Source organism: Salvia hispanica, chromosome 1 (genome assembly GCF_029641045.1).
Source record: "Salvia hispanica isolate PSC_SH4W2 chromosome 1, Shi_PSC_v1, whole genome shotgun sequence".
Lineage (NCBI taxonomy): Eukaryota > Viridiplantae > Streptophyta > Magnoliopsida > Lamiales > Lamiaceae > Salvia > Salvia hispanica.
In genome coordinates, this window is record NC_142692.1 from 9,408,305 (window position 1) to 9,428,664 (window position 20,360).

A 20,360-nucleotide genomic window follows, 5' to 3' on the forward strand; every position below is an offset into this window, starting at 1 on the left:
AAGTTTTAAGGTATGAAGATTACAACTGATGATGCAACATAGTAAGAACTGTAAAACTTTTGTCTTGTTCAATCGGAAAGCTCTGTGATCTATTAGCTATATTTGAAGTTCATGATGTCTTGATCTTCATCGTTCGGCCTCAGTGTTGCTGCATTCCATCTTTGCATCGTGTTTTAATGTGCAACTATGGTCAATATTGTGAGTTGTGGCTTACTTCATGTAACCTTCTTCTTTCAATTTTATGTTAATAAGACCTGTATGTTTGTAACTTTAGATATGATGCAAAAGATAGTGTTGTAAAGATTTCTTAGTGATATGAGTAATTAGTGATTACGCTTTACTGGACTTTCAATTACCATAATCATGTAATCACTTTTTTATCGTCTAACATTGGTTGTAAAATGACCTCCAGAATTCATATTACTAGTTTTTTTCTATAATTTTATCCTGATACGAAATCAGTCCTGGTTCCATCCAAAAATAGTAAAAAAAAAAATCTTATAATTTGTAAATTTGTTTATAGTTTTGTTCAATGTGACTATCTAGGTTAGAATGTATAAGCATTGAACTAATAAAAATTAAATTTTTTCACGATTAACTACTCCACCAAATAATCATTGCCATTATAATTGTCTCTGAACAAACATTACAACCATCAAATTCTTGGATGTAATTACAACAATAATACGGAGATGTGGATAATTTCAACACCAAAACATAACTTAAAAAGGAGTATTGAATAACTATGAATCTACATGCCTGCCCTACTACAAGTCTTGTAACTTAGTATAGCATTACTCCCCATCAGCAAGGGAAAGAGATTAGGGTAGTAAATCCCAATCCCCACCCTAACTCAAAAAAATATACACTATTTTCTATCAATTTTTATTGTTTATGAACTGAATTATTTCTGCAATTACAATCAACTAAGTTAAAACAAAGAATGCTATTTAACAAAATCTGAGTCTGTATGAGCAATTATCCGTTTGTATGAGCAATTAGAGTACCCAACCAAGTTTCTCGAAATAGAAAGCAATCATAATCGGGCCTCCTAAATCCCCAAGCGCACACCCTGCAAAATTGAATCATAAGTATTAAGCGTACATACTTATGAATATGGTCAATTATCATCATAAATCGTAATGGTGTCATACCAACCCACTGCCCTGTTGAGGGACGAATTAATGTAGCGCCAATGCCAGCTCCGACAGATGCAAAAACGAGCGAGGCAGCGTTTTGGACACTGGTACCATAAACCTTCTTTCCAAGGATCTTAAATTCATCTTTCGTATAAGTTGTTTCATGACTGTCTTTCTTGGATTTAACTATACTATAAATAAATCCATACATATCGAGGCCAACTTGAACAGCCCACGAAGCTAAAACTCCAAGGAGATGTCCTGTTAGTACGAAGAGGTATTAGCAAAATCGAGAGAGATTGATACTAGGTTCAACCAATGAAAGCCTAGTCAAGAACCTAAGGTTTAATCATATGACCTCTGAAGGTGGTTCTGCTAACATAGAAACAGAAAGTACAAGTTGGTAATTTCCTTGATGCCTTCCGAATTGCCGACTTGGGAACATCTACGGGGGTTAATATGTAAAGTGAGGCATTTAGAAAACGTATTAACAATTGGTATTTAAAAAAAATTAACAAGTGAAGATTATACCCTTGAGAAGTTTCCATGCTATGCGTTGTGAAGCATAATGAACTGCGAGTCTTTCAAGGATACGCCTTGTGGTAACCACACTTGTCTGAACATGAGGCAACAAGAAAAAATGGTAATTTACCCTATGAACAGTACCAATTTGATGATATTATCCATGAAGCCAAAAAGATTGAGATTTGGTGTAAATCAGGACTTTGTGTATTCGTTCTCATCGATATTTAGTAATGGCATAATGGGTGGAAAAAGACACCATACAATATCTTCATAAAAAGATTACTAACAGATTAATGAGATAAGACACCATAATGGACCTATAGCTTTACACTGATATCAAATAAAGACTATTACCTCACGGATGATTTGTATCACTGATTTCTTAAATGGCTCAACCAAATCTACATGATGCTCTACGGGATTCTCAACTAGAAAATCTGCATCGTCGTCTTCTTCTGTGGGTGGACGGGGTTCCAAAAGAGGCAAATAGAATAACATAAATGACCTCAATGATGTCAGGCCAAAAATTTTCCAATGAAATGCCGAGAAGAGTGGTTTCAGCTGGATATCATACTGCTTGAAACTGTGTCTTAGTTCATTCCCCAAAGCATTCCCAGTAGAAAAACTTTTGCCATGATTGTCACCAACAGTTGCATCAACATAGCTAGAGCCAACTTGCCGGCTCTGCATAACAGCACTAAAATCTTCATCTAAGATTGCACCAGCATCACAGTAGGCAATTTGCATAGGGCCATCCCTGAGAAAAATCATGGATACATTAATAATATCAACCAGCCATCAGATCAACCACGAGTAATACCACGTAACCGTGATACAGATAAATGTTTAGACACAGGGCTTTTCAATTTCATAAGACATGCAAATACTATATAAACTTTGCTTAGTATGAAACCCTCACACAGAAATCATCCTTGAAAACACTAGCCCGGTCTATACTATACCGTTCTGATCTATCTAGGCTAATCCCGAACATTAAGCTCCTCCAAAAGATACAAGTACAACAGAAGCAATGTTGATTTTCTACTATATAAATCACTAATTTTGTACTATAACTTCCAAGCAAGATATGCAAATAAATGATCAAGCTTTTACTTCCACTTAAGCTTGGATAAAAATCAATAACTTTCCCCCATATCATTGCTGCTGGGTTGTAATAAATTAAAGCAAAGACGATAATCATCCACCAACTTCAATAGTATAGTCCTTAGACTTACTGCAGTTGTCAAGGCGCAATACAAACTCAGCTTACCCAAACAAAGCTCGATATGCAAAAGGAGTTGCAATAGCGAAAGAAGTGGCGGCGGCGGAGGAGGAAACGCCCACATAGCTGCCGGAGAATAGGCCTCTGGAGCTAAACGTTTGGTTCCCAAAGTTTGGATTTTTCGTCAGCGCATCAAGCAATGCCCTGGTCGCCATTACTTGGAGCTACTTAACGGTCAAAAATTCAGCTCGGCTGAAATGGTTTTCCCTCAAATCCAATTATCAATTTCCTAAATCATAAAAGGGTTATAATACTACTTAGCTACCAATGATGATTATTCTTTGCTTGCAAATAACCGGTGAAGATTTTAAACCCAACAGCCAACATAGGGATGCGCTTTTCCCGATTTAGCCGGCGAAAAATTACAATAAAATCGAGTAAGGGATGATCATTATCGTGAATAAGCAGTGAGATAAAACTGTGTCAGATTGAGAAGAGAAAAAGGGTCGGATCACCTAAAATTGTTGCTCTTTCAAACCCTAGCGTGCGAATTCGGTGAATTGGGCTTCATCAGCTGAGAGCCTGAGACTCGAAGAGGATCACCCAAGAGATTTCATACATATTCTTTAATACGCTTCTATAAACTGAATAAGTAGATGACGAATGTCGTGTATAATGAGATTTGCATTATTTTTTTTGTAGTAACTAACTATTTTATCGAAAATGAGTTGTTAATTAATTGTTCTTTACAAAATGAATTTTTGACATAATATATTTAAATCTTCTGTAGGGAGATAAAACAACTAAAAAGACAACCAATCATGACTGAAATTATAAATATTATCAGTCATAAAAATTAAGTAGAATTCATATGTAAATTATAGCAATTCGATTTAGTCCATTTTTCGTTGGTTTGATGAAGACATCGAAAATTGACAGTTAAACTGTTTTTACTTAATTAATAATCGAGAGATACAACATGATATTCCCTCAAGGCACCGGTACTTGCGAAGCTCGTATGCTCTAGGCCATTTTGATCAAGTTAACTCATTATTAGAAAAGTGTTGCGCCTTGTACAACAACATGGAGTCGCAAGTAAGGAGCGACTCAAGTACATAGAATATTTTGAAAGAGACAATGGACACATATCAATACGATAATACAAAGATTTTCAAATAAGTTCGAGAATGGGAAGAGATTGGCCACTTCAAAAAATGGCTAAGCAGTGGAATGGTTGGATCTGATAAAACGAAGCACATTGTGGTGGCGGGCCACTTCTCCACCCGCAGTGAGTCCAATTTGACCGACAACGTGTCTAGGACTCACTAGGAGTGATGGCATGGATGCGAGTATGAGTCATTTGATTGGACAAAAGGTGGCGAAGTGAGGGAAAGAGGAAGACGTCACCACAAGCAATGTCGCTTCACAAGATGTTAGTATATTCTTGGAGACACTTGAAAACGATACGTAGTTGTTGAATATGTATTAAAAAGTCAAGCCAGATGTACATACACATCGAGAATGAAGATAGAACAATTGGAGAATCACAACACACTTCTTCAAAATCTCAAGCCGGTGTTAGTAATGGATTAGTTTTTTAGTAGTATGTAAGTTTTTCAATTTTAGTTTTTTTTTATAATTTCGATGATATAATTTTGGAATTTTAATTGTACTGTATAATTTTATAATTTAAATTATGCCATATTACAATTGTAGTGGAATTTTATATTATAAAATTATTTGATATCAATTTAGTTAGGATACTTATTAAATGCATGGATAGTGTTTGGAAAGTGGCGAAATAAGAACCTAATATGATACTACTAATATTATGAGAATGACAAAATAAGAGATTGTAGTCTGTTGATGCTGTTAAAGTGTTAATACTTAATAGCTTAATAGTGCACAAAGTAGTACAATTTCCCACCCCTTATGTAATAAAAGATCCTAGTTTTGTTCCATACGTGGTTGAGAAAAAAAATCTCATAAGCTTCAAATATAATTATAAAATCTACACTCTTTTAATTTATCATATCAGGTCAAACAAACCAAATAGTCACTTGATATTTATAATACAATCGCACAGATTGAGATAAGTCATGTGTTTAATTAAAGAAATTTTGGACATAGTTGTGAGTGAGAGTGACAAGATACATGCATGGATCAAAAACAGCATATGTTAATTTATGGCAAGAAATAGTTGCAATAAATGGAAACTAGTTTTTGTGGAATCAATCAGTGATCCAACTCTTCCGGTTATTTAAAATATCTAGTAAAAAATAATCTCTCATGGTTCAGATTCAATGCCATCCAACAGGTTTATATCTCGTGCTTAGGAGAATAGGAGTGACGAGTTCCATATCAAACAAAAAAACACCTACCTACTAAATCATCACCTTTCTTGGATTCAAGTAATTCTCGATCACTCAATGGATGAGGACAAACTAGTCAACAAAATACACCCACCTTATCTCATACGTCAACTTCTAAACAACATAATAAAAACACAACATAGTTAAGGTTGTACCATCAACACCTACCACATTAACATAGAAAAAAAAGCAATAAAACAATTAAACCTACATCACAAAATTATAACTACAAAATGCATATTCATATCTACGTAAGAGCACTCCCAATGGGGGTGGCGAAAATCCGGCGAAAAATCGCCGAACATCGCCGGATTATCGCCGGCCGTTGTGGTGAAATCGGCGATAATTCAGCGATAATCTTACCGTTATTTTGCCAAGCGGCGTTTTTTCGCCGGATTATCGCCGAGCGATCGCCGGCCACTGTGGGGATCGAGGCCCATCGTAATCTGCAGGCTTTGGATGCATTTCCAGAGGGCCGCCTTTTCTTCAGGGGTCCCGCCGCCGGTGAAGTACAGCGTGTACATCTGCGTCAGATTGGCGACATTGCTCGAATAAGTGGCTTTTTCTAAGTCGATGTGGGGTTCCGACTCGACTTCCGACGTTGTGCCCTTCCCCTTCCGCCTCCCCTTCGCCTTCTTCGCTCCCTCCGGGCGCTCGTGCGGACCATCCCCACTCAAGTCGATGTGGGTCGCGCTCCCCTCGCTCTCCGAAACGCTAAGTCGCGAGCGCACCGATTTCCCGTGCAGCGCGACGTGCATCCCCGTCCGGAATTTGGGGAGATCCTTCAGCTTATCGTAGATGTTCCAATACTTGAACCCCTTCGACAAGTACTGGCCACAATACCTTTGCATGGCCTCATCTCGGACCATATGCTCGTTCTGGCCACTGGGCATGTTCGCCAACAAGTTAGAATAAATACCGTTGAAGTGGCCGCAGTCCCTCATGAGGCGCTCCCAATGCCGACGGATCGCCTCGCTACCATGGTCCTTCATTGAGGCAGTCTTGTGGCTCCTGTACTTCGCGGCAACCCGCTCCCAGAATATGATCTCAGTCTGGTAGTTGCTGCGCTCCGCGTTCTGTGACGTGTCCGCCCAGCAGGTGGCTATCAGCTCGGACTCTTGCAGAGTGTAAGTAGTCCCTTACCCGCTTCGGCCTCTCATCGGAACCCGTATCAGTCGCAGCCGACGACGCCGGCGCCTTCCCCCTCCCGCTCCTAGAAGGCGGCTCGGTGGGCGTTTCTTCCACCTCGAAGTCCTCCGCGCTCAGTGTCGCGGCCTGAGATTCTTGGTCGCCTGGGGTTGATCCGGGGGTGTCGAACTGGGGCCGATACACATCGTCGGCTGGAGAGGGCATTCTGCCGGCAGAGTTGAAGTACGGAGAAAGTCTCCGCGCCGGAGGAGTCTGCAAAGGAGACGGACCCGCGTATGGAAGTTGGCCGGGAGGAGAACCCATCGCCAACAACGAGTGCATCCACTGCTTGTTTGCTTCATTCGTGTTGGGAATTTGTGAACTCGACTCTTTCCCCTTACCCTTACCCTTACCCGAGCGGGAATTTTTCTTCCAAAAGCTCATAATTTTTGGAAGATTGATGAAGATTGAAGATTGGGAGAAGAGATTGAAAATGGAGAGAATGAAGATTGTGGGTGATGAATGGAGGAAGTGGAGGAAATATTTATAGGGGTGGGATGTAAAAATAGCCGTTGGGCCGAAAAAAAAAAAAATTTAAATATCGCCGATTTATCGCCGAGCGTCGCCCACAGTGGCCGGCGATCGCTCGGCGATAATCCGGCGAAAAAACGCCGCTTGGCAAAATAACGGTAAGATTATCGCCGAATTATCGCCGATTTCACCACAACGGCCGGCGATAATCCGGCGATATTCGGCGATTTTTCGCCGGATTTTCGCCACCCCCCATTGGGAGTGCTCTAAGCCATTTATTTTACTGTGGCCGCAACCGCATCCTTACTTAGTAGTACCACACATCTTGCTTCGGCCTCCGAAACCCCTCGCCCAAGTCCAACGGCGAGCTAAACATCATCGGGAAACTGTCAGCCGACCGGAATGACTCACCACCATCCCCCATGTTCACACTCTGCAACTCCTTGTTATTATTGCCTGCATTCACATTACTTTCATAGAACGACATCAGCTCGTTGATCATTCTCTGCCCATCTTCTGGAACCCCGGCCCCCGACAAATTGAAAGAGTCTGGATACGCGACTGGCTGCTTCATATGATTGTTGCTGTCGTTATGGAAGCTCGAAGCCCCAAACTCACATTGCTGCTTGAAAGGGCAAGACCGTTGGGTGCTGTCTCGATCACGAAATCCGTCGTTGAGCAGGCATTGAGGAGGCTCGCACGGTGGTCGATCCATCACCATCGTCGTGCCAGTTGCCTCGTTGCTCAATTTTCGCTTCTTGGATATGTCTAAGTTGATGATGGTTTCGTCCTTCCTGGGATGAAACAGAGCGTGCGGGTTAGGTTTCTGCTCTTGCACGTCAAAGTTAGACGACTCGGCCACTTCCACGTCGTACTCGTTGAAGGGGAACAATCCGCTGCCCTCGGAGGAGGACGGGGGCAGGCAGCGGTCGGGGTAGAGCTGTCTAGCAATGGCTTCCTCCTGGTTAATGATGGCCAGCCAGGTCGCACTCTCCTTGGCCGTCATTTTGTCCTGCAAACACTTGGACTGCCTCACAAGCTTCCGGATCTTAGCAATGTTGGGAGACATGTGCTTGATGACCGCAGTCAGGACGCCAACCTTGAACGCCTTCTTCAAGTCGTGAGGCTTCTTGTAAGGCGGAGGACCGACCTGTTCCCTCTGTAGACCTAATTGATGCCACCACTCCTCCTTCCCAGTCTGCCACCATGGAGGCGAGACCCCCTTCTCCAATGGGAATCGCCTCTGGGGAGGGTCGCAGTGCTGCATCAGAGCCGATAGGAGAGAGCCGAGGGTGGTGTCCTGAAGCTCCTGCAACGTGTGAGGGGTCGGACCAATAGGGCTGCACACCTCTTTCTTGCCCGGGATCATGTTATCAGATTCGTACTTAGCTACCGCAGCTGGCCCGTTGCGATCAAACCTCACCTTCTCCTTCCACCACTCCCTCAGATTGTCAGATGCCCCGCTCACGGGCTTGCCCTTCTCTGGTATGATCCCGTAGACGAAGCCTTGAGCATTGCACACTTCCATCATCTTCAACATGTACTTCAAGATCCCATCCTGAGCCCTCGACATCTTCTTCCTCCTCGCCTGCTCCTGTGAGTGTCGTTGCTTCACACAGTCAACGACTTCTTTGCCCTTGCTCATCTCTTTGAGCCGTTTCAACCGTATCTTATCCCTCCACATTCTCTTCTCCAGTTCATCCACATCGATCTCCTCATCGGTGTAGTCCTCATCCTCCACCACCGGCTCCACCTCAACTTCAGCCTCAGCCTCAGCCTCAGCCTCAGCAGGCTGAGTAGAACACATATCTGCCCCCTTTACAGGAAGGGACTGAAAGAAATCAATGTCACCACAAAACCCCATGTCTTCAAACATCATCATCGTTTCAGACCCCTCAAATCAAGCCAAAACCACAGATTATGAACTCTATACCAACTTCAAGCTTTAAAGGTGTTAAAATGGAATCACTAAAAAAGTGTTCCTACCTGCATACAAACAAATTAGGAACATCAAGAAAGTTACAAAGGCTGCTAAAATTTATACAGATCACATTCACACATGGACAAACAAAGACTGGTTAATTAATTACTAAAATTTATACTTTTACATAAATTTAGAATATTATTGAAGCTAACTCCTCAAATTTAACATATCAGAGCAATCACATGAACTTTAACCGAAAAGGTGAAAAAGAAGTAAAAAAAAGTGAGCTTTCAGTTTAAAAGCAAAATCTCGGATCTAACAGATTTACGAAAAAGTAACACAATCTAGGTAAATCTAAACTAGAACGCAGTAATTGCAGAAGAAATGTAAAAAAATGAAAACTAAAATCAAATTGACGCATGTAAAATCCATACTGGTAAAAGCTGTGAAATTTTAATCAGCTAAAAAATTGTGATATACAAATTGCCATACCATTTCCTCCGAAAATTCGGATCCATATGTTGTTCACAAAGAGGAGGTGAAACAGAAACCCAAAATTTATATAATTGAAAAAAATACGAGATTATCTCCGTTTTGTAATTGAAGCGTTGATAGTTGAGCAGTACCAAACTGAAGAAGAAAAACTCATCACGTAACCCCTGAAACCCCTAAATCCACACGTTGTTAAACATAGGAAAAAGAAATAAATTTTAGACAGAAAATGGATCAAACTTCAAAGCCTTCAACTTTAGCCCAAAAAGGAAGGAAAAACTGCAAGACGCGAGCAAGAAATGAAACTGAGAGCAGCAAGAACAAACGAAGTAGAATAAGCAGAGGATTACTTTACTCTTTTCTTTGTAGCTCAGAGAATGAAAGGAAAACAAACCCTCTTCTTGGCGCAAAAACTATTGACCTATATAGAAAAAGAGGAGACAGAGATGGAGATGAAGTGATGGCAAAGAGAACTGTAGGAAGTTGACGATAGTCGGCATGTAAATAAATGCAGCACTGAGTATACAAAAGTTGGGTTTAAATTGATTCACATGCGATGTTTTTGTTGTGGTTGTCCGTTTAAAAGTTAGAAACTCTTACTCCCTCCATACACATTAACATTAAGAGTCTCATGTAGAACCATAGGTGTTAAGAAATATTAAGAAAAGTGGATGGAAGAAAGTTAGTAAAGTTAGTGGAATAAGGATTCTATTTGTATATATTAATTTTATATGATATGTGAGTGGAATATAGGGTCTTTTTACCATTAATGGTAATTATGAACCAACTCTTATTCGTAAACAGACAAAAATAGAAAAACGGGACTCTTATTCGTGGACAGACAAAATAGAAAAACGAGACTTTTATTCGTGGACGGAGGGAGTACATTTTTGCATAGAATGAACCCTACAATCTACTAATAATTTCATAATTTTTTCGTTCGATTTTTACCTTATTCATTTTATCTCTTATTTTATTAATATTATATTAAAATTTATGTTATTTTCAAAAAATTTATTTTTAAAAAACGAATAGAGTATAACATAATTACAAACATATAGAGTAGTTAAAACTATTAAGTAGTATGATAAAGTAATATTATTTCCTTCATCTCAAATTGATCGGGACATTTATTCTCGTCATAAAATTTAAAAAAATTATGTTTAGGACATTAGAAAGATTAAACTAAATAAACAAAAAGTAACAAAGTAGGAATGGTAATAAAATAAAAAGAATAACTCATTTAGCTTTAGACGTCCAAAAAAAAATAAGTGAACTAATTATTCATGATTTGTTCATTTTACCCCTATAAAACAAATATTTATATGGTATAGTCCGCTTGTATTACGTCAATTCCGACCACTAGATCAAGATCTAAAAGCATCTACAATGAATGCCTTAGTGTATGCCCTAGTGAGAGCTTTAGTGGTTGCCACGTCAGCATACCGTATCTTTCTGCAATGGTGGAGCCCTATCTATTATCAATTTTTCATTTCAATTTTAATTTTAAGTTTTTTTTACCAATTATAAATAGCAAAATTAGACTTCTAATTAAAGAACTAGCAAAAAAACATACATTAATTAATTTTTTTTTATAAAAAAGTTACAACTAAAGAGATATAATTTCAATGACCACTACGTGTCCAAACTTCTTTAATCATATCGTTCATGAGATCAAGATGAGCTTGTTGGTTGCGCATGCTCTCCTGAGCTTGTAATATCTCGCTGACTCCATAGAGTAAACCTCGAACGACCGGCGGGGCTGCATGACATGCGCTCGGACCGGCTCCATCATCGGACCACTCGCTAGTTGCACGACCTTCATCGTGAATAATCATGTTGTGCAAGATGATGCACGCGTACATAACATTGGCGATATGATGCCTGTACCAGGAACGAGCCGGGTCTTTCACTATTCCCCAACGCGCTTGAAGCACACTGAATCCTCGCTCCACGTCCTTCCGTGCAGACTCCTGCTTTGCCGCAAAAAACTCTCTCCTCGCACCCGTTGGGCAGGAGATCGTCTTCAAGAAAACTGGCCATCTCGGGTAAATGTCGTCGGCTAAGTAGTACCCCATATGATGCTGTCGTCCGTTGGCAGTGAAGCTGATAACCGGACTTGCCATTGCATTACTCGGTAAAGAGACTAGACGAGTTCAGCACATTGATGTCGTTGTTGGACACCGCCACGCCAAAGTGAGCATGCCAAATCCAAAGACTGTGGTCAACGATTGCTTCAAGGATCATCGCCGGGTGGGTACCCTTATACCCACTGGTGAATTGGCCTCTCCACGATGCAGGACAATTCTTCCACTCCCAGTGTATACAATCAATACTCCCTAACATTCCAGAAAAGTCGTGCACCGTTTCGTGCAGCAGCAGGTCCTGGCAGTCTTGGGCATTCGGCTTGCGCAAATATGTGGCGCCGAAGGCGTCAATAACGCTCGCACAAAATTTTACCAGACACTCCCGGCCAGTTGTATCCCCGACATGAAGATACTCATCAAACATGTCTGCCGTAGTGCCGTATGCCAACTGACGAAGCGCAACCGTGCACTTCATCAGCGGGGATGGACCCTTTTTGTGGGCCGCATCTTCCCGCTGCTGGAAGTACTCGTCGCGCGCCTCCAACGCGTGAACAATCTGGAGAAACAGCTCTCGCTGCATCCTAAACCGTCGGCGAAAAACCGGCGCGCCCTACTGGAGATGTTCGGCGAAGTAGTCCTCGAACAGACGTTGATGAGTTAGGACATGCTCTCGACGGACGGATGTCCGTCGGCGGATGAGCCTCGAGATCTGCTCTTGGGCCTGCTGTTCGGCTTGCTCTTGCTCTTGTATTGCACGAATACCGGCGAGAATCTGGTTCCCGAAAGCAAACATTGCGCGTTCCATAGACCGACCAATATCTTCCCCGGGAAACATTTTGGAAAAGTGAGTGAAAGAGATATTGCAATGGAGAGAGAGTTGAGAGAGATGTGTGAGAGTTGTGTGAAAAATGAGTGAAATTAAGGTATATTTATATAATTGAAAAAGGAAAAAAAAATGTGTTGATCGCAATGGGCGACCGATCTCACGCCCGATGGATTGGGCGAGAGATCGGTCGCGACCAAACTCTCGGTCGTCCTCGGGCACGCCTGAGACCTGCAATGGATGCCCGATTATGACCGAGCCCGATCTCGGGCGATAGGGCGTGAGATCAGACATACATTGTGGATGCTCTAATAACTCTTATTGGAAATATGTTAAAGAGACAATTGTGCACCATACGCATATATATGTACTACTCCATATCATATGCATGTGTGTGTTTGTGTACTCTTCAAAATATACAAAAAGTGTACTATGAATTACCAAAAAATTATGAAGATTATCTAGATAAAACTTTTAACTTAAATAATAAAGGGCACCTTAATTGATAAAACGATTCTACTATTATATGTCCATATTTCAAGTCACCCTGACTTAAAAAAAATGTTTGATGGGATGATACAACAAAATTTAGAGCATCCACAATAGTGGACTAGCACGCGGACCGCTAGTCCGTGCGCTAGTCCACTACTGTGGGCGGCGAGCGGGTGACGGACGTCCCAGGAGGACGAGAGGTCGTCTGTCATAAAAGGCGGACGTCCGTCTCCTTGTCCGCTACTGTGGGCTGGCGACGAACAAGAGGTAGGACGTCCCATTTTTTTATTTATTTTTAATTTTTTTTTATTTATACTCAATATTTACAACTCACTGCACTTTATTTTTTGTATATTTGATAAACACTAACAATTAAAATGAATTAATCGTATTTCCTAATTTATTTTATTGGCTAGGGCGTCGACTAGTCCTAGTGCTAGTCCACTATTGTGTAATGAGATGTTCTAGTGATATGGCAGTGGGGTGGGCAGTCCTAGTGACGTGACAATGTTTTTGAAAAATCCTAGTACTAGTCCGTGGGAAAATCATTCTTATTGTGGATGCTCTAATAGTTCATATGCCATATTTATGAGTAATCGTGACTCAATGACAAATTGACCTAGCTCTTGTTTATGACAACGGAATTTTTGTTTGTCACATTTGCATTTTTTCTAGCTTTTTACATATTTTAAATGTCATACTTTTATTTTTAAAATTTTCCCACGACTAGTTGTAATAATTTATAACTCTTATACCTGCATTTTAGTAATAAAAAAAAATACTACTACTAGTAACATACGGACTACGGAGTAGTGAAAACTATAGCAGCACCGCCGCATCTCTCTCTCAAAGTTCTCAACTCTTGGACAGTGGAGCTACTACAGACTGCAGCTCATCATACTTGGTATAGAAACCAAGCTAAATTATTCAATCTACAAACCAAGGAAGATAAAAGGGATGAAGTTTACGAAATGATAACAGCAGCTCTATGCACTAAAATAGTACTCCATGTTGATTGGTGACCACGAATGAATGCAGCACAACATGAGGCAAATTTCTCCCGCCGCGCTCACCTCACCGAACTCCCCCCTCTTTCTCTCCCCCGCCCCACGCATCACAACTCTCGTTTCCATCAAATTTCGCATCAGGTTTTCTGCTTCGCCACACTCACTCTATCATACTCCGTATTAGTATTTGGTAAACCATTTGTTTAGTTTTTGTGAGTAGGAGGTTTAGGGTTTATATATTTGCTGCGTTTAGGACCTTGAATATACTTGCAGGTGTTTGTGTTATTGCTTCTGTTGCAGCGTATCGTATGACTGATTTGGAGTTCCAATCATGAACAGTAACGTCTTATGCTTATTTCAGTGGTGTATGGGGCTTCCGTTTTTGTTTTTTGGTGATATGTTAGTTGATATGCGGCCTGTCTAATTGGTCAGTAGTTTATGCATATGAAGCTAAATTCCTTCAAGTTTTTAGTCTCCTGGACAAAAGAAAAAGTTTGGTGAGTTTATATTGGATGAATGTAATTCACAATATCTATGCGGGGATTTTCTCTGGTGCTCTATTTAATCAACTGAAGAGTTCTTCATGAGTCCTAGTGTAAGTGGTCAACAAAAAAGAGTAAGGTATTTTTGTTGCCTCCTTTTTATGTGCTTCTTAGGATTCTTTCCTTGGGTTATGATTGGGTTCTTTGATGCAAATTATGGTATTTATTGTCTATATCCTTGTCAGCATATCGGATACCATTTGATTATGCCTGGCCTTACTGGGCGGATCAGGTCAATGTCATCGCATATTGTAGGGTATCCCCGTGTGGGTGCAAAAAGAGAACTTAAGTTTGCGCTGGAATCCTTCTGGGATGGAAAGAGCAGTGCCGAGGAACTGCAGAAGGTTGCAGCTGATCTTCGTGTCTCAATGTGGAAGCAGATGACAGATGTTGGTATCAAGTATATTCCTAGCAACACATTCTCGTTTTATGACCAGGTGTTGGATACCACTTCAATGTTGGGTGCAGTTCCCTCAAGATACAGTTGGAATGGGGGTGAGATAGGATTTGAAGTTTATTTTTCAATGGCTAGGGGCAATGCCTCTGTTCCTGCAATGGAGATGACCAAGTGGTTTGATACCAACTAGTAAGTAGTGCCTTATTGCTGTATTTGGTTTAGAGCATAGCATGATTTTCATATATGTTTACTATATCAGTATTTAACAGTAGATACTTCATGTTGAAGCAGCCATTATATTGTCCCAGAATTGGGGCCAGATGTCGAGTTTTCTTATGGATCTCGCAAGGCAGTGCAAGAATATAAGGAGGCTAAAGCTGTAAGTTCAATCACCATTATTTGATGTGCACATGTTCACTGTATCCATCAGATTAATTTGAGCCTCTGTATCAGCTTTATTTAAAATATTTGTTTGTTTTATTTTATTGTTCACAATTCAGAGTTAATTTATGTCACTGGAACATTCTCATATCAGGGTGGGTGACATTGACTCGATACTGTGAATTTGATTATATTGCCATTGAGTCAAGATATGAATCTTTCTCTAGTACATTGTCCTTGTCCAATTTGAAGCAATTTTACTAGTGATTTCGAAAAATGTGAGTTGACATCCTACATGAATACATAATCTACTTACTCCAACATTTGCAGGAAATAGGATTAGTGTTTTTTAGCAAGGTCTAGGGAGTTCTTAGCTACTTGTCTTCATTTTCTTTTAGTTTATGTCTGTTAAATTGGAATATCCATCCGGGCTTGCTGTTGGAGCATCTGATAACTATAGGAACATAAACTTCACTGTCACGAATGTCTGTGTTTTAATTTTCATATTTATTTATGCTAACTAAATTTGTCTATGTTGGCGTTTCCATCATTGCAGCTCGGTGTTGATACAATTCCTGTCCTCGTTGGTCCTGTTTCTTATTTATTACTATCAAAACGGGCAAAGGAAGTCGAGAAGTCATTTTCGCTTCTTTCCCTGATAGATAAGATCCTTCCTATTTATAAGTAAAATCATCACATATGCTCTGATTGTGCATTTAATTTACATTTCATGTTGAAACGAACTGTTCTTTTACTTTACTATGAAGGAAAGTTGTGGCTGAACTAAAGGCTGCTGGCACTAGCTGGATTCAGTTTGATGAGCCTTCTCTTGTCATGGATCTTGATTCTCACCAATTGGATGCATTTACTCATGCTTATAAAGAATTGGAATCTTCGGTTTCTGGCTTAAATGTCCTTATTGAGACATATTTTGCTGACCTCACTGCCGAGGCATATAGTACTGTTACTGCGTTGAAGGGTGTTACAGCTATTGGGTTTGATTTGGTCCGTGGACCTAAGACACTTGACCTAATCAGAAATGGATTTCCTCCTGGAAAACATCTTTTTGCTGGAGTTGTTGATGGAAGAAACATTTGGGTTAATGACCTCGAAGCTTCTCTAAGTACCTTGAAGGCTCTGGAGGGTGTGGTGGCGAAAGGTGATTTCCTAAACCCTTTTACACTATAGATAACATGCTACAAAGTAATCTGTGGTTTTCTCAGTATTTTTTTTAAGTGTTTAAGATGTCAAGCAGCAAATCGTAATAGTGTACCTCATTCTACTTTACAGTATGTATTAATTGTGGATCTAGATATTGTCAATGAAAGATGAGATATGGAATCTTTTTTATGTATTATATATCAGTTTATAGTGTGATTTTAGATTCCATAAACCTACATTTGATCATCTCTTATAAGATCTTCTCTTTTCATTATCCAGACAAGCTCGTGGTATCCACATCATGTTCTCTGCTTCATACCGCAGTTGATTTGGTGAATGAAAATATGTTGGATGGAGAGCTAAAGTCATGGCTTGCATTTGCTGCACAGAAGTTACTTGAAGTCAATGTGTTGGCAAAGACACTATCTGGACAGAAGGATGAGGTACTACTCCATTACCCATTTTTTTCAAGTTAGAATAGGCTCACATCAGATTTTGTGCCAGGGTGGAGAAAACATAAGCCACATCATTTTTCTGGTCTTTGGAAGTTTTTGGGTATTTCTGCTTTGCCACAGATCAACAAAATGTGTTATTATTAGTTTATTACATTGGTTTAAAAAATGTGTCTAAAGCCTAAGTGGATCAAAGTTGGGAGATTTTTTTCACAATTTTCACATTATTTTATGCATTATTGGATTCTCAAGCGTGAAAGTGAACAGAAGCAGCTATAAAGGATAATCAGTTTACTTTTTTTAGCTTTCATACAGAAGATATATACCATTTCTGCAGGCCATAAAAATGTTTTAAAATTCGCAAATCGTAACTTTCTCGCTCTTGTTTGTACATTGAAGTTCCAGCTTATTGGTTTGGCATATATTTTCATTTTCTATTAACATAGGATGGGCTGCCATTTATACTGTGTCTATAGTTCTTCATTTAACTATTCATATCTTTATCAGCACTTTGCTTGTTGAGATTCAAGAAGTTTGCAACCTCCGAAACTTGCTTGATTTGACCATCCTCTTCACATATCCTAATGCATGTTAAATTTAATCTCTCACTTTCTCCAAGTGGTTGTGGTATAATTGTTTTTCAAAATAGCTACATGTCATCATTAATCTTGCTGCAAGATGTGAGTTATTGCCTAGTATCTTGCATTTTACCTCAAAATGTGAGTTATTGCAGAGTGTCTTAATTTCACCGCTTGCTTTCATTTCAGGCGTTCTTCTCTGCTAATGCAGCAGCTCTTGCTTCTAGAAGGTCATCCCCAAGAGTGACTAATGAGGCTGTTCAGATGGCTGTACGAGTCTCTATGCTACTACACCTTTTCAGTTTCATGCTTTTCTTGTACGTTCATTTTTCACTTTAATTATGACCGTTGTTTTTGCTTCTACGTTCAGACTGCTGCACTGAAGGAATCCGACCACCACAGAGCTACAGTTGTCACTGCCAGGCTGGAAGCTCAGCAGGAAAAGCTTAATCTTGCCATCCTTCCAACTACTACTATTGGATCCTTTCCTCAAACTGCTGGACTTAGGAAAGTTCGTCGTGAATATAAGGCTGGCAAGAAAGTATCGTTCTTATACTACTTCATCCATACACTAGTTTTGGTGCTTTCAACATCTATAACGTTGAGATTTCTGCCATTATCCTTTCAGAATATCTGAGGAAGAATACGTCGAAACCATTAAGGGTGAAATAGCAGAAGTCATCAAAATTCAAGAAGAGCTCGGCATTGATGTTCTTGTTCATGGGGAACCAGAGGTGAGCTCAAAGCAATTGCAAATGATTGAAAAATAAACACCTAACTGTCTCATTGGAAAACTGTAGAGAAATGACATGGTGGAGTACTTTGGGGAGCAGCTATCTGGTTTTGCCTTCACTGAAAATGGTTGGGTTCAATCGTATGGATCAAGGTGTGTGAAGCCACCCATCATATATGGTGACGTGAGTCGGCCCAAACCAATGACAGTCTTCTGGTCCACATTGGCTCAAAGCATGACCAAGCACCCGGTGAAGGGAATGCTTACTGGCCCTGTCACAATACTGAACTGGGCATTTGTTAGGAACGACCTGCCCAGGTACAAATATCCCATCCTCCTCCTACTAGACATTTTAGAAACATTGCATTCAGTCTCTAACCGCATCCTTTCCACGTTAGACATGAGACATGCTATCAAATTGCTCTCGCCATGAAGGAGGAGGTTGAAGATCTTGAGAAAGCTGGAATCAAAGTGATCCAAATCGATGAGGCGGCTTTGAGAGAGGGCCTGCCTCTCCGAAAATCCGAGCAGGCATTCTACTTGGAGTGGGCTGTGCACTCCTTCAGGATAACTAATTCTGCTGTTGAAGATGCTACCCAGGTTAGTGCTGCAAAATCAATATAAAATGAAGGGAAAAGGCCTGTGTACATCTGTGTGCACGATGCATCCGCTTCAAGTAAGTTTCACCAATTACAGTTATGAATGTAAACTATCAACACCGCTGCTAATACTTGCAGATTCACACTCACATGTGCTACTCGAACTTCAACGAGATCATGGGCGCGATTAAAGACATGGATGCAGATGTTGTGACAATCGAGAACTCAAGGTCGGAGCAGAAACTTCTCTCAGTTTTCAAAGAGGGAGTGAAGTACGAAGCAGGCATCGGGCCCGGAGTGTATGACATTCATTCACCAAGGGTTCCCTCGACTCGAGAGATTGCTGAGCGCATCGAGGCGATGCTGGCAGTTCTGGACGCCAAAAACACGTGGATCAATCCAGACTGTGGCCTCAAAACAAGGAAATACAGTGAGATAATGCCTGCGCTCACCAATATGGTTGCTGCAGCAAAGCTCGTTCGCAGTCACATGCACCTGAGATGATTTTTCCTACTGTACGTATACGATTTTCATCTTCTTGGTTCACTACGATGTTTATTTATTTCATTTCAAGAAGTTTTAACCGTTTAAACTGGAATTCTGCCTTTGCATGTTATAGGTCACACATATTCACGTGAGGACTTCTTCACACACTAATTCTGGCTCGCCCATTCCAAGTTGGGAGTTGGGCCATGGGGTCCCTTGCGAAGGCATCAGCCTCTTGTCCCGTGGAGCAGAGGGCACCACGTCAGGCTAGTTTCACAGAGCGTCGACTACCTCCCGCTTTCGGCAGTGGAAGGACAATGAGCCGTTGAGTTTCTAGCCTGATTAAAAGCAATATCAGTTGGTTTTTCTTGAGGGCATCTTCACATGATTCTGTGTCTTTCGTATTAAGACTGTCGACTTTATAAGACTTTGACACGATCTCTATGTTTTTAATAGTTGTGAAACAGCATACACCGATAAATGGAATTACAAAAATATTAATTTTAACATGATTTCATTATTTTCCACTGTCCCTTTTACGAATGTTGAAATATCCAATAGTCGGTGAAAAAGTTGCAAGTGGCAAAAAGTAAACAAATTGAAAATACGATGCGATCCAAATTTTATTTTACACCTCGGATTAGTTCCTTATAAATTCAAATGACATAATTTGTTCAATAAATTAGACTGAAAATCAATATCCTGCCTTTTGTAGATAAATTTTTAAAAGTTCACCTATACAAACTATTTTTCGGTAAATCTAGAAGTAAAACTAGTGAAATGAAATAAATATGTGTGGAGAGTAGGCAAATTTTACCCGCCAATTTGGAAAAAGCATATACTCCAATTTTCATTATCATTTTCCTTTTTTATTTGTTTCATTACTAAAAATGAAAATATCATCTCTATTTCATTCCATTTTTTTACTTTACTCTCTTCACTTACCTATAAAATAAAGTTGCACAAATTCTTATGTTGCGGCCATGGACAGAGGGAGTACTTGTATGTATTAAATTACAATACTATTCTTGAAATTTAAAATAAGTAACGATGCTATTAAAAGTCAAACTTATAAACATTTTTTATGAATTAAAAAGTTAAAATAAGTAACGAGAGAGTAGTGATATAGGACAAGTTCCTCTTAAGTGTATAACTAGAGAACAAATTTCAATCACAAGATTAAAAAATCAAGGGCTGAAATTCAGCATAGGATTTCGAAATTGGTCAAAAAAATTACTTCACTGTAAGCAAGAATTGGTTCACTATAAAAAGACAGGGGTAAAATAGTC

At 40.0% G+C, this 20,360-nt stretch overlaps 3 protein-coding genes and 1 pseudogene across 7 annotated transcripts; 1 reads left to right on the forward strand and 3 right to left on the reverse strand.

The window, feature by feature from the left end:
* Positions 1-607: 607 nt before the first annotated feature.
* LOC125219105 (uncharacterized) lies at positions 608-5,003 on the reverse strand. The gene is made up of 7 exons (XM_048120981.2): positions 3,402-5,003; positions 2,935-3,175; positions 2,019-2,421; positions 1,671-1,755; positions 1,498-1,584; positions 1,155-1,400; positions 608-1,072 (listed from the first exon to the last, which is right to left on the reverse strand). Exons 2-7 carry the CDS (start codon positions 3,099-3,101, stop codon positions 999-1,001), a joined length of 1,062 nt encoding a protein of 353 aa, XP_047976938.1. The 5' UTR covers positions 3,102-3,175; positions 3,402-5,003; the 3' UTR covers positions 608-998.
* A 244-nt stretch (positions 5,004-5,247) lies between these two features.
* LOC125219270 (ETHYLENE INSENSITIVE 3-like 1 protein pseudogene) lies at positions 5,248-9,863 on the reverse strand (annotated as a pseudogene). 3 transcript variants are annotated; one of them, XR_016129085.1, is made up of 3 exons: positions 9,684-9,863; positions 9,334-9,509; positions 5,248-8,903 (listed from the first exon to the last, which is right to left on the reverse strand). The product of XR_016129085.1 is annotated as an ETHYLENE INSENSITIVE 3-like 1 protein pseudogene, transcript variant X2 (transcript). The 3 variants fall into 3 exon arrangements; XR_016129087.1 differs by lacking the exon at positions 9,334-9,509 and having other exon boundaries at positions 9,689-9,863; XR_016129083.1 differs by lacking the exon at positions 9,334-9,509 and having other exon boundaries at positions 9,684-9,862.
* A 1,095-nt stretch (positions 9,864-10,958) lies between these two features.
* On the reverse strand, positions 10,959-12,000 carry LOC125221309 (uncharacterized). The gene is made up of 2 exons (XM_089059540.1): positions 11,678-12,000; positions 10,959-11,439 (listed from the first exon to the last, which is right to left on the reverse strand). Exons 1-2 carry the CDS (start codon positions 11,998-12,000, stop codon positions 10,959-10,961), a joined length of 804 nt encoding a protein of 267 aa, XP_088915666.1.
* A 1,539-nt stretch (positions 12,001-13,539) lies between these two features.
* On the forward strand, positions 13,540-19,578 carry LOC125222933 (5-methyltetrahydropteroyltriglutamate--homocysteine methyltransferase-like). Of its 2 annotated transcripts, XM_048125834.2 has the most exons (13): positions 13,540-13,883; positions 14,517-14,870; positions 14,973-15,060; positions 15,619-15,746; positions 15,830-16,221; positions 16,503-16,666; positions 17,443-17,523; positions 17,624-17,790; positions 17,882-17,987; positions 18,054-18,304; positions 18,385-18,586; positions 18,724-19,100; positions 19,205-19,578. In XM_048125834.2, the coding sequence occupies exons 1-12, from the start codon at positions 13,768-13,770 to the stop codon at positions 19,087-19,089; spliced, it is 2,415 nt and encodes an 804-aa protein (XP_047981791.1). In that variant the 5' UTR covers positions 13,540-13,767; the 3' UTR covers positions 19,090-19,100; positions 19,205-19,578. The 2 variants fall into 2 exon arrangements, with proteins under 2 accessions (XP_047981791.1, XP_088918959.1); XM_089062833.1 differs by lacking the exon at positions 13,540-13,883 and having other exon boundaries at positions 13,901-14,870.
* The last annotated feature ends 782 nt before the right edge of the window (positions 19,579-20,360 follow it).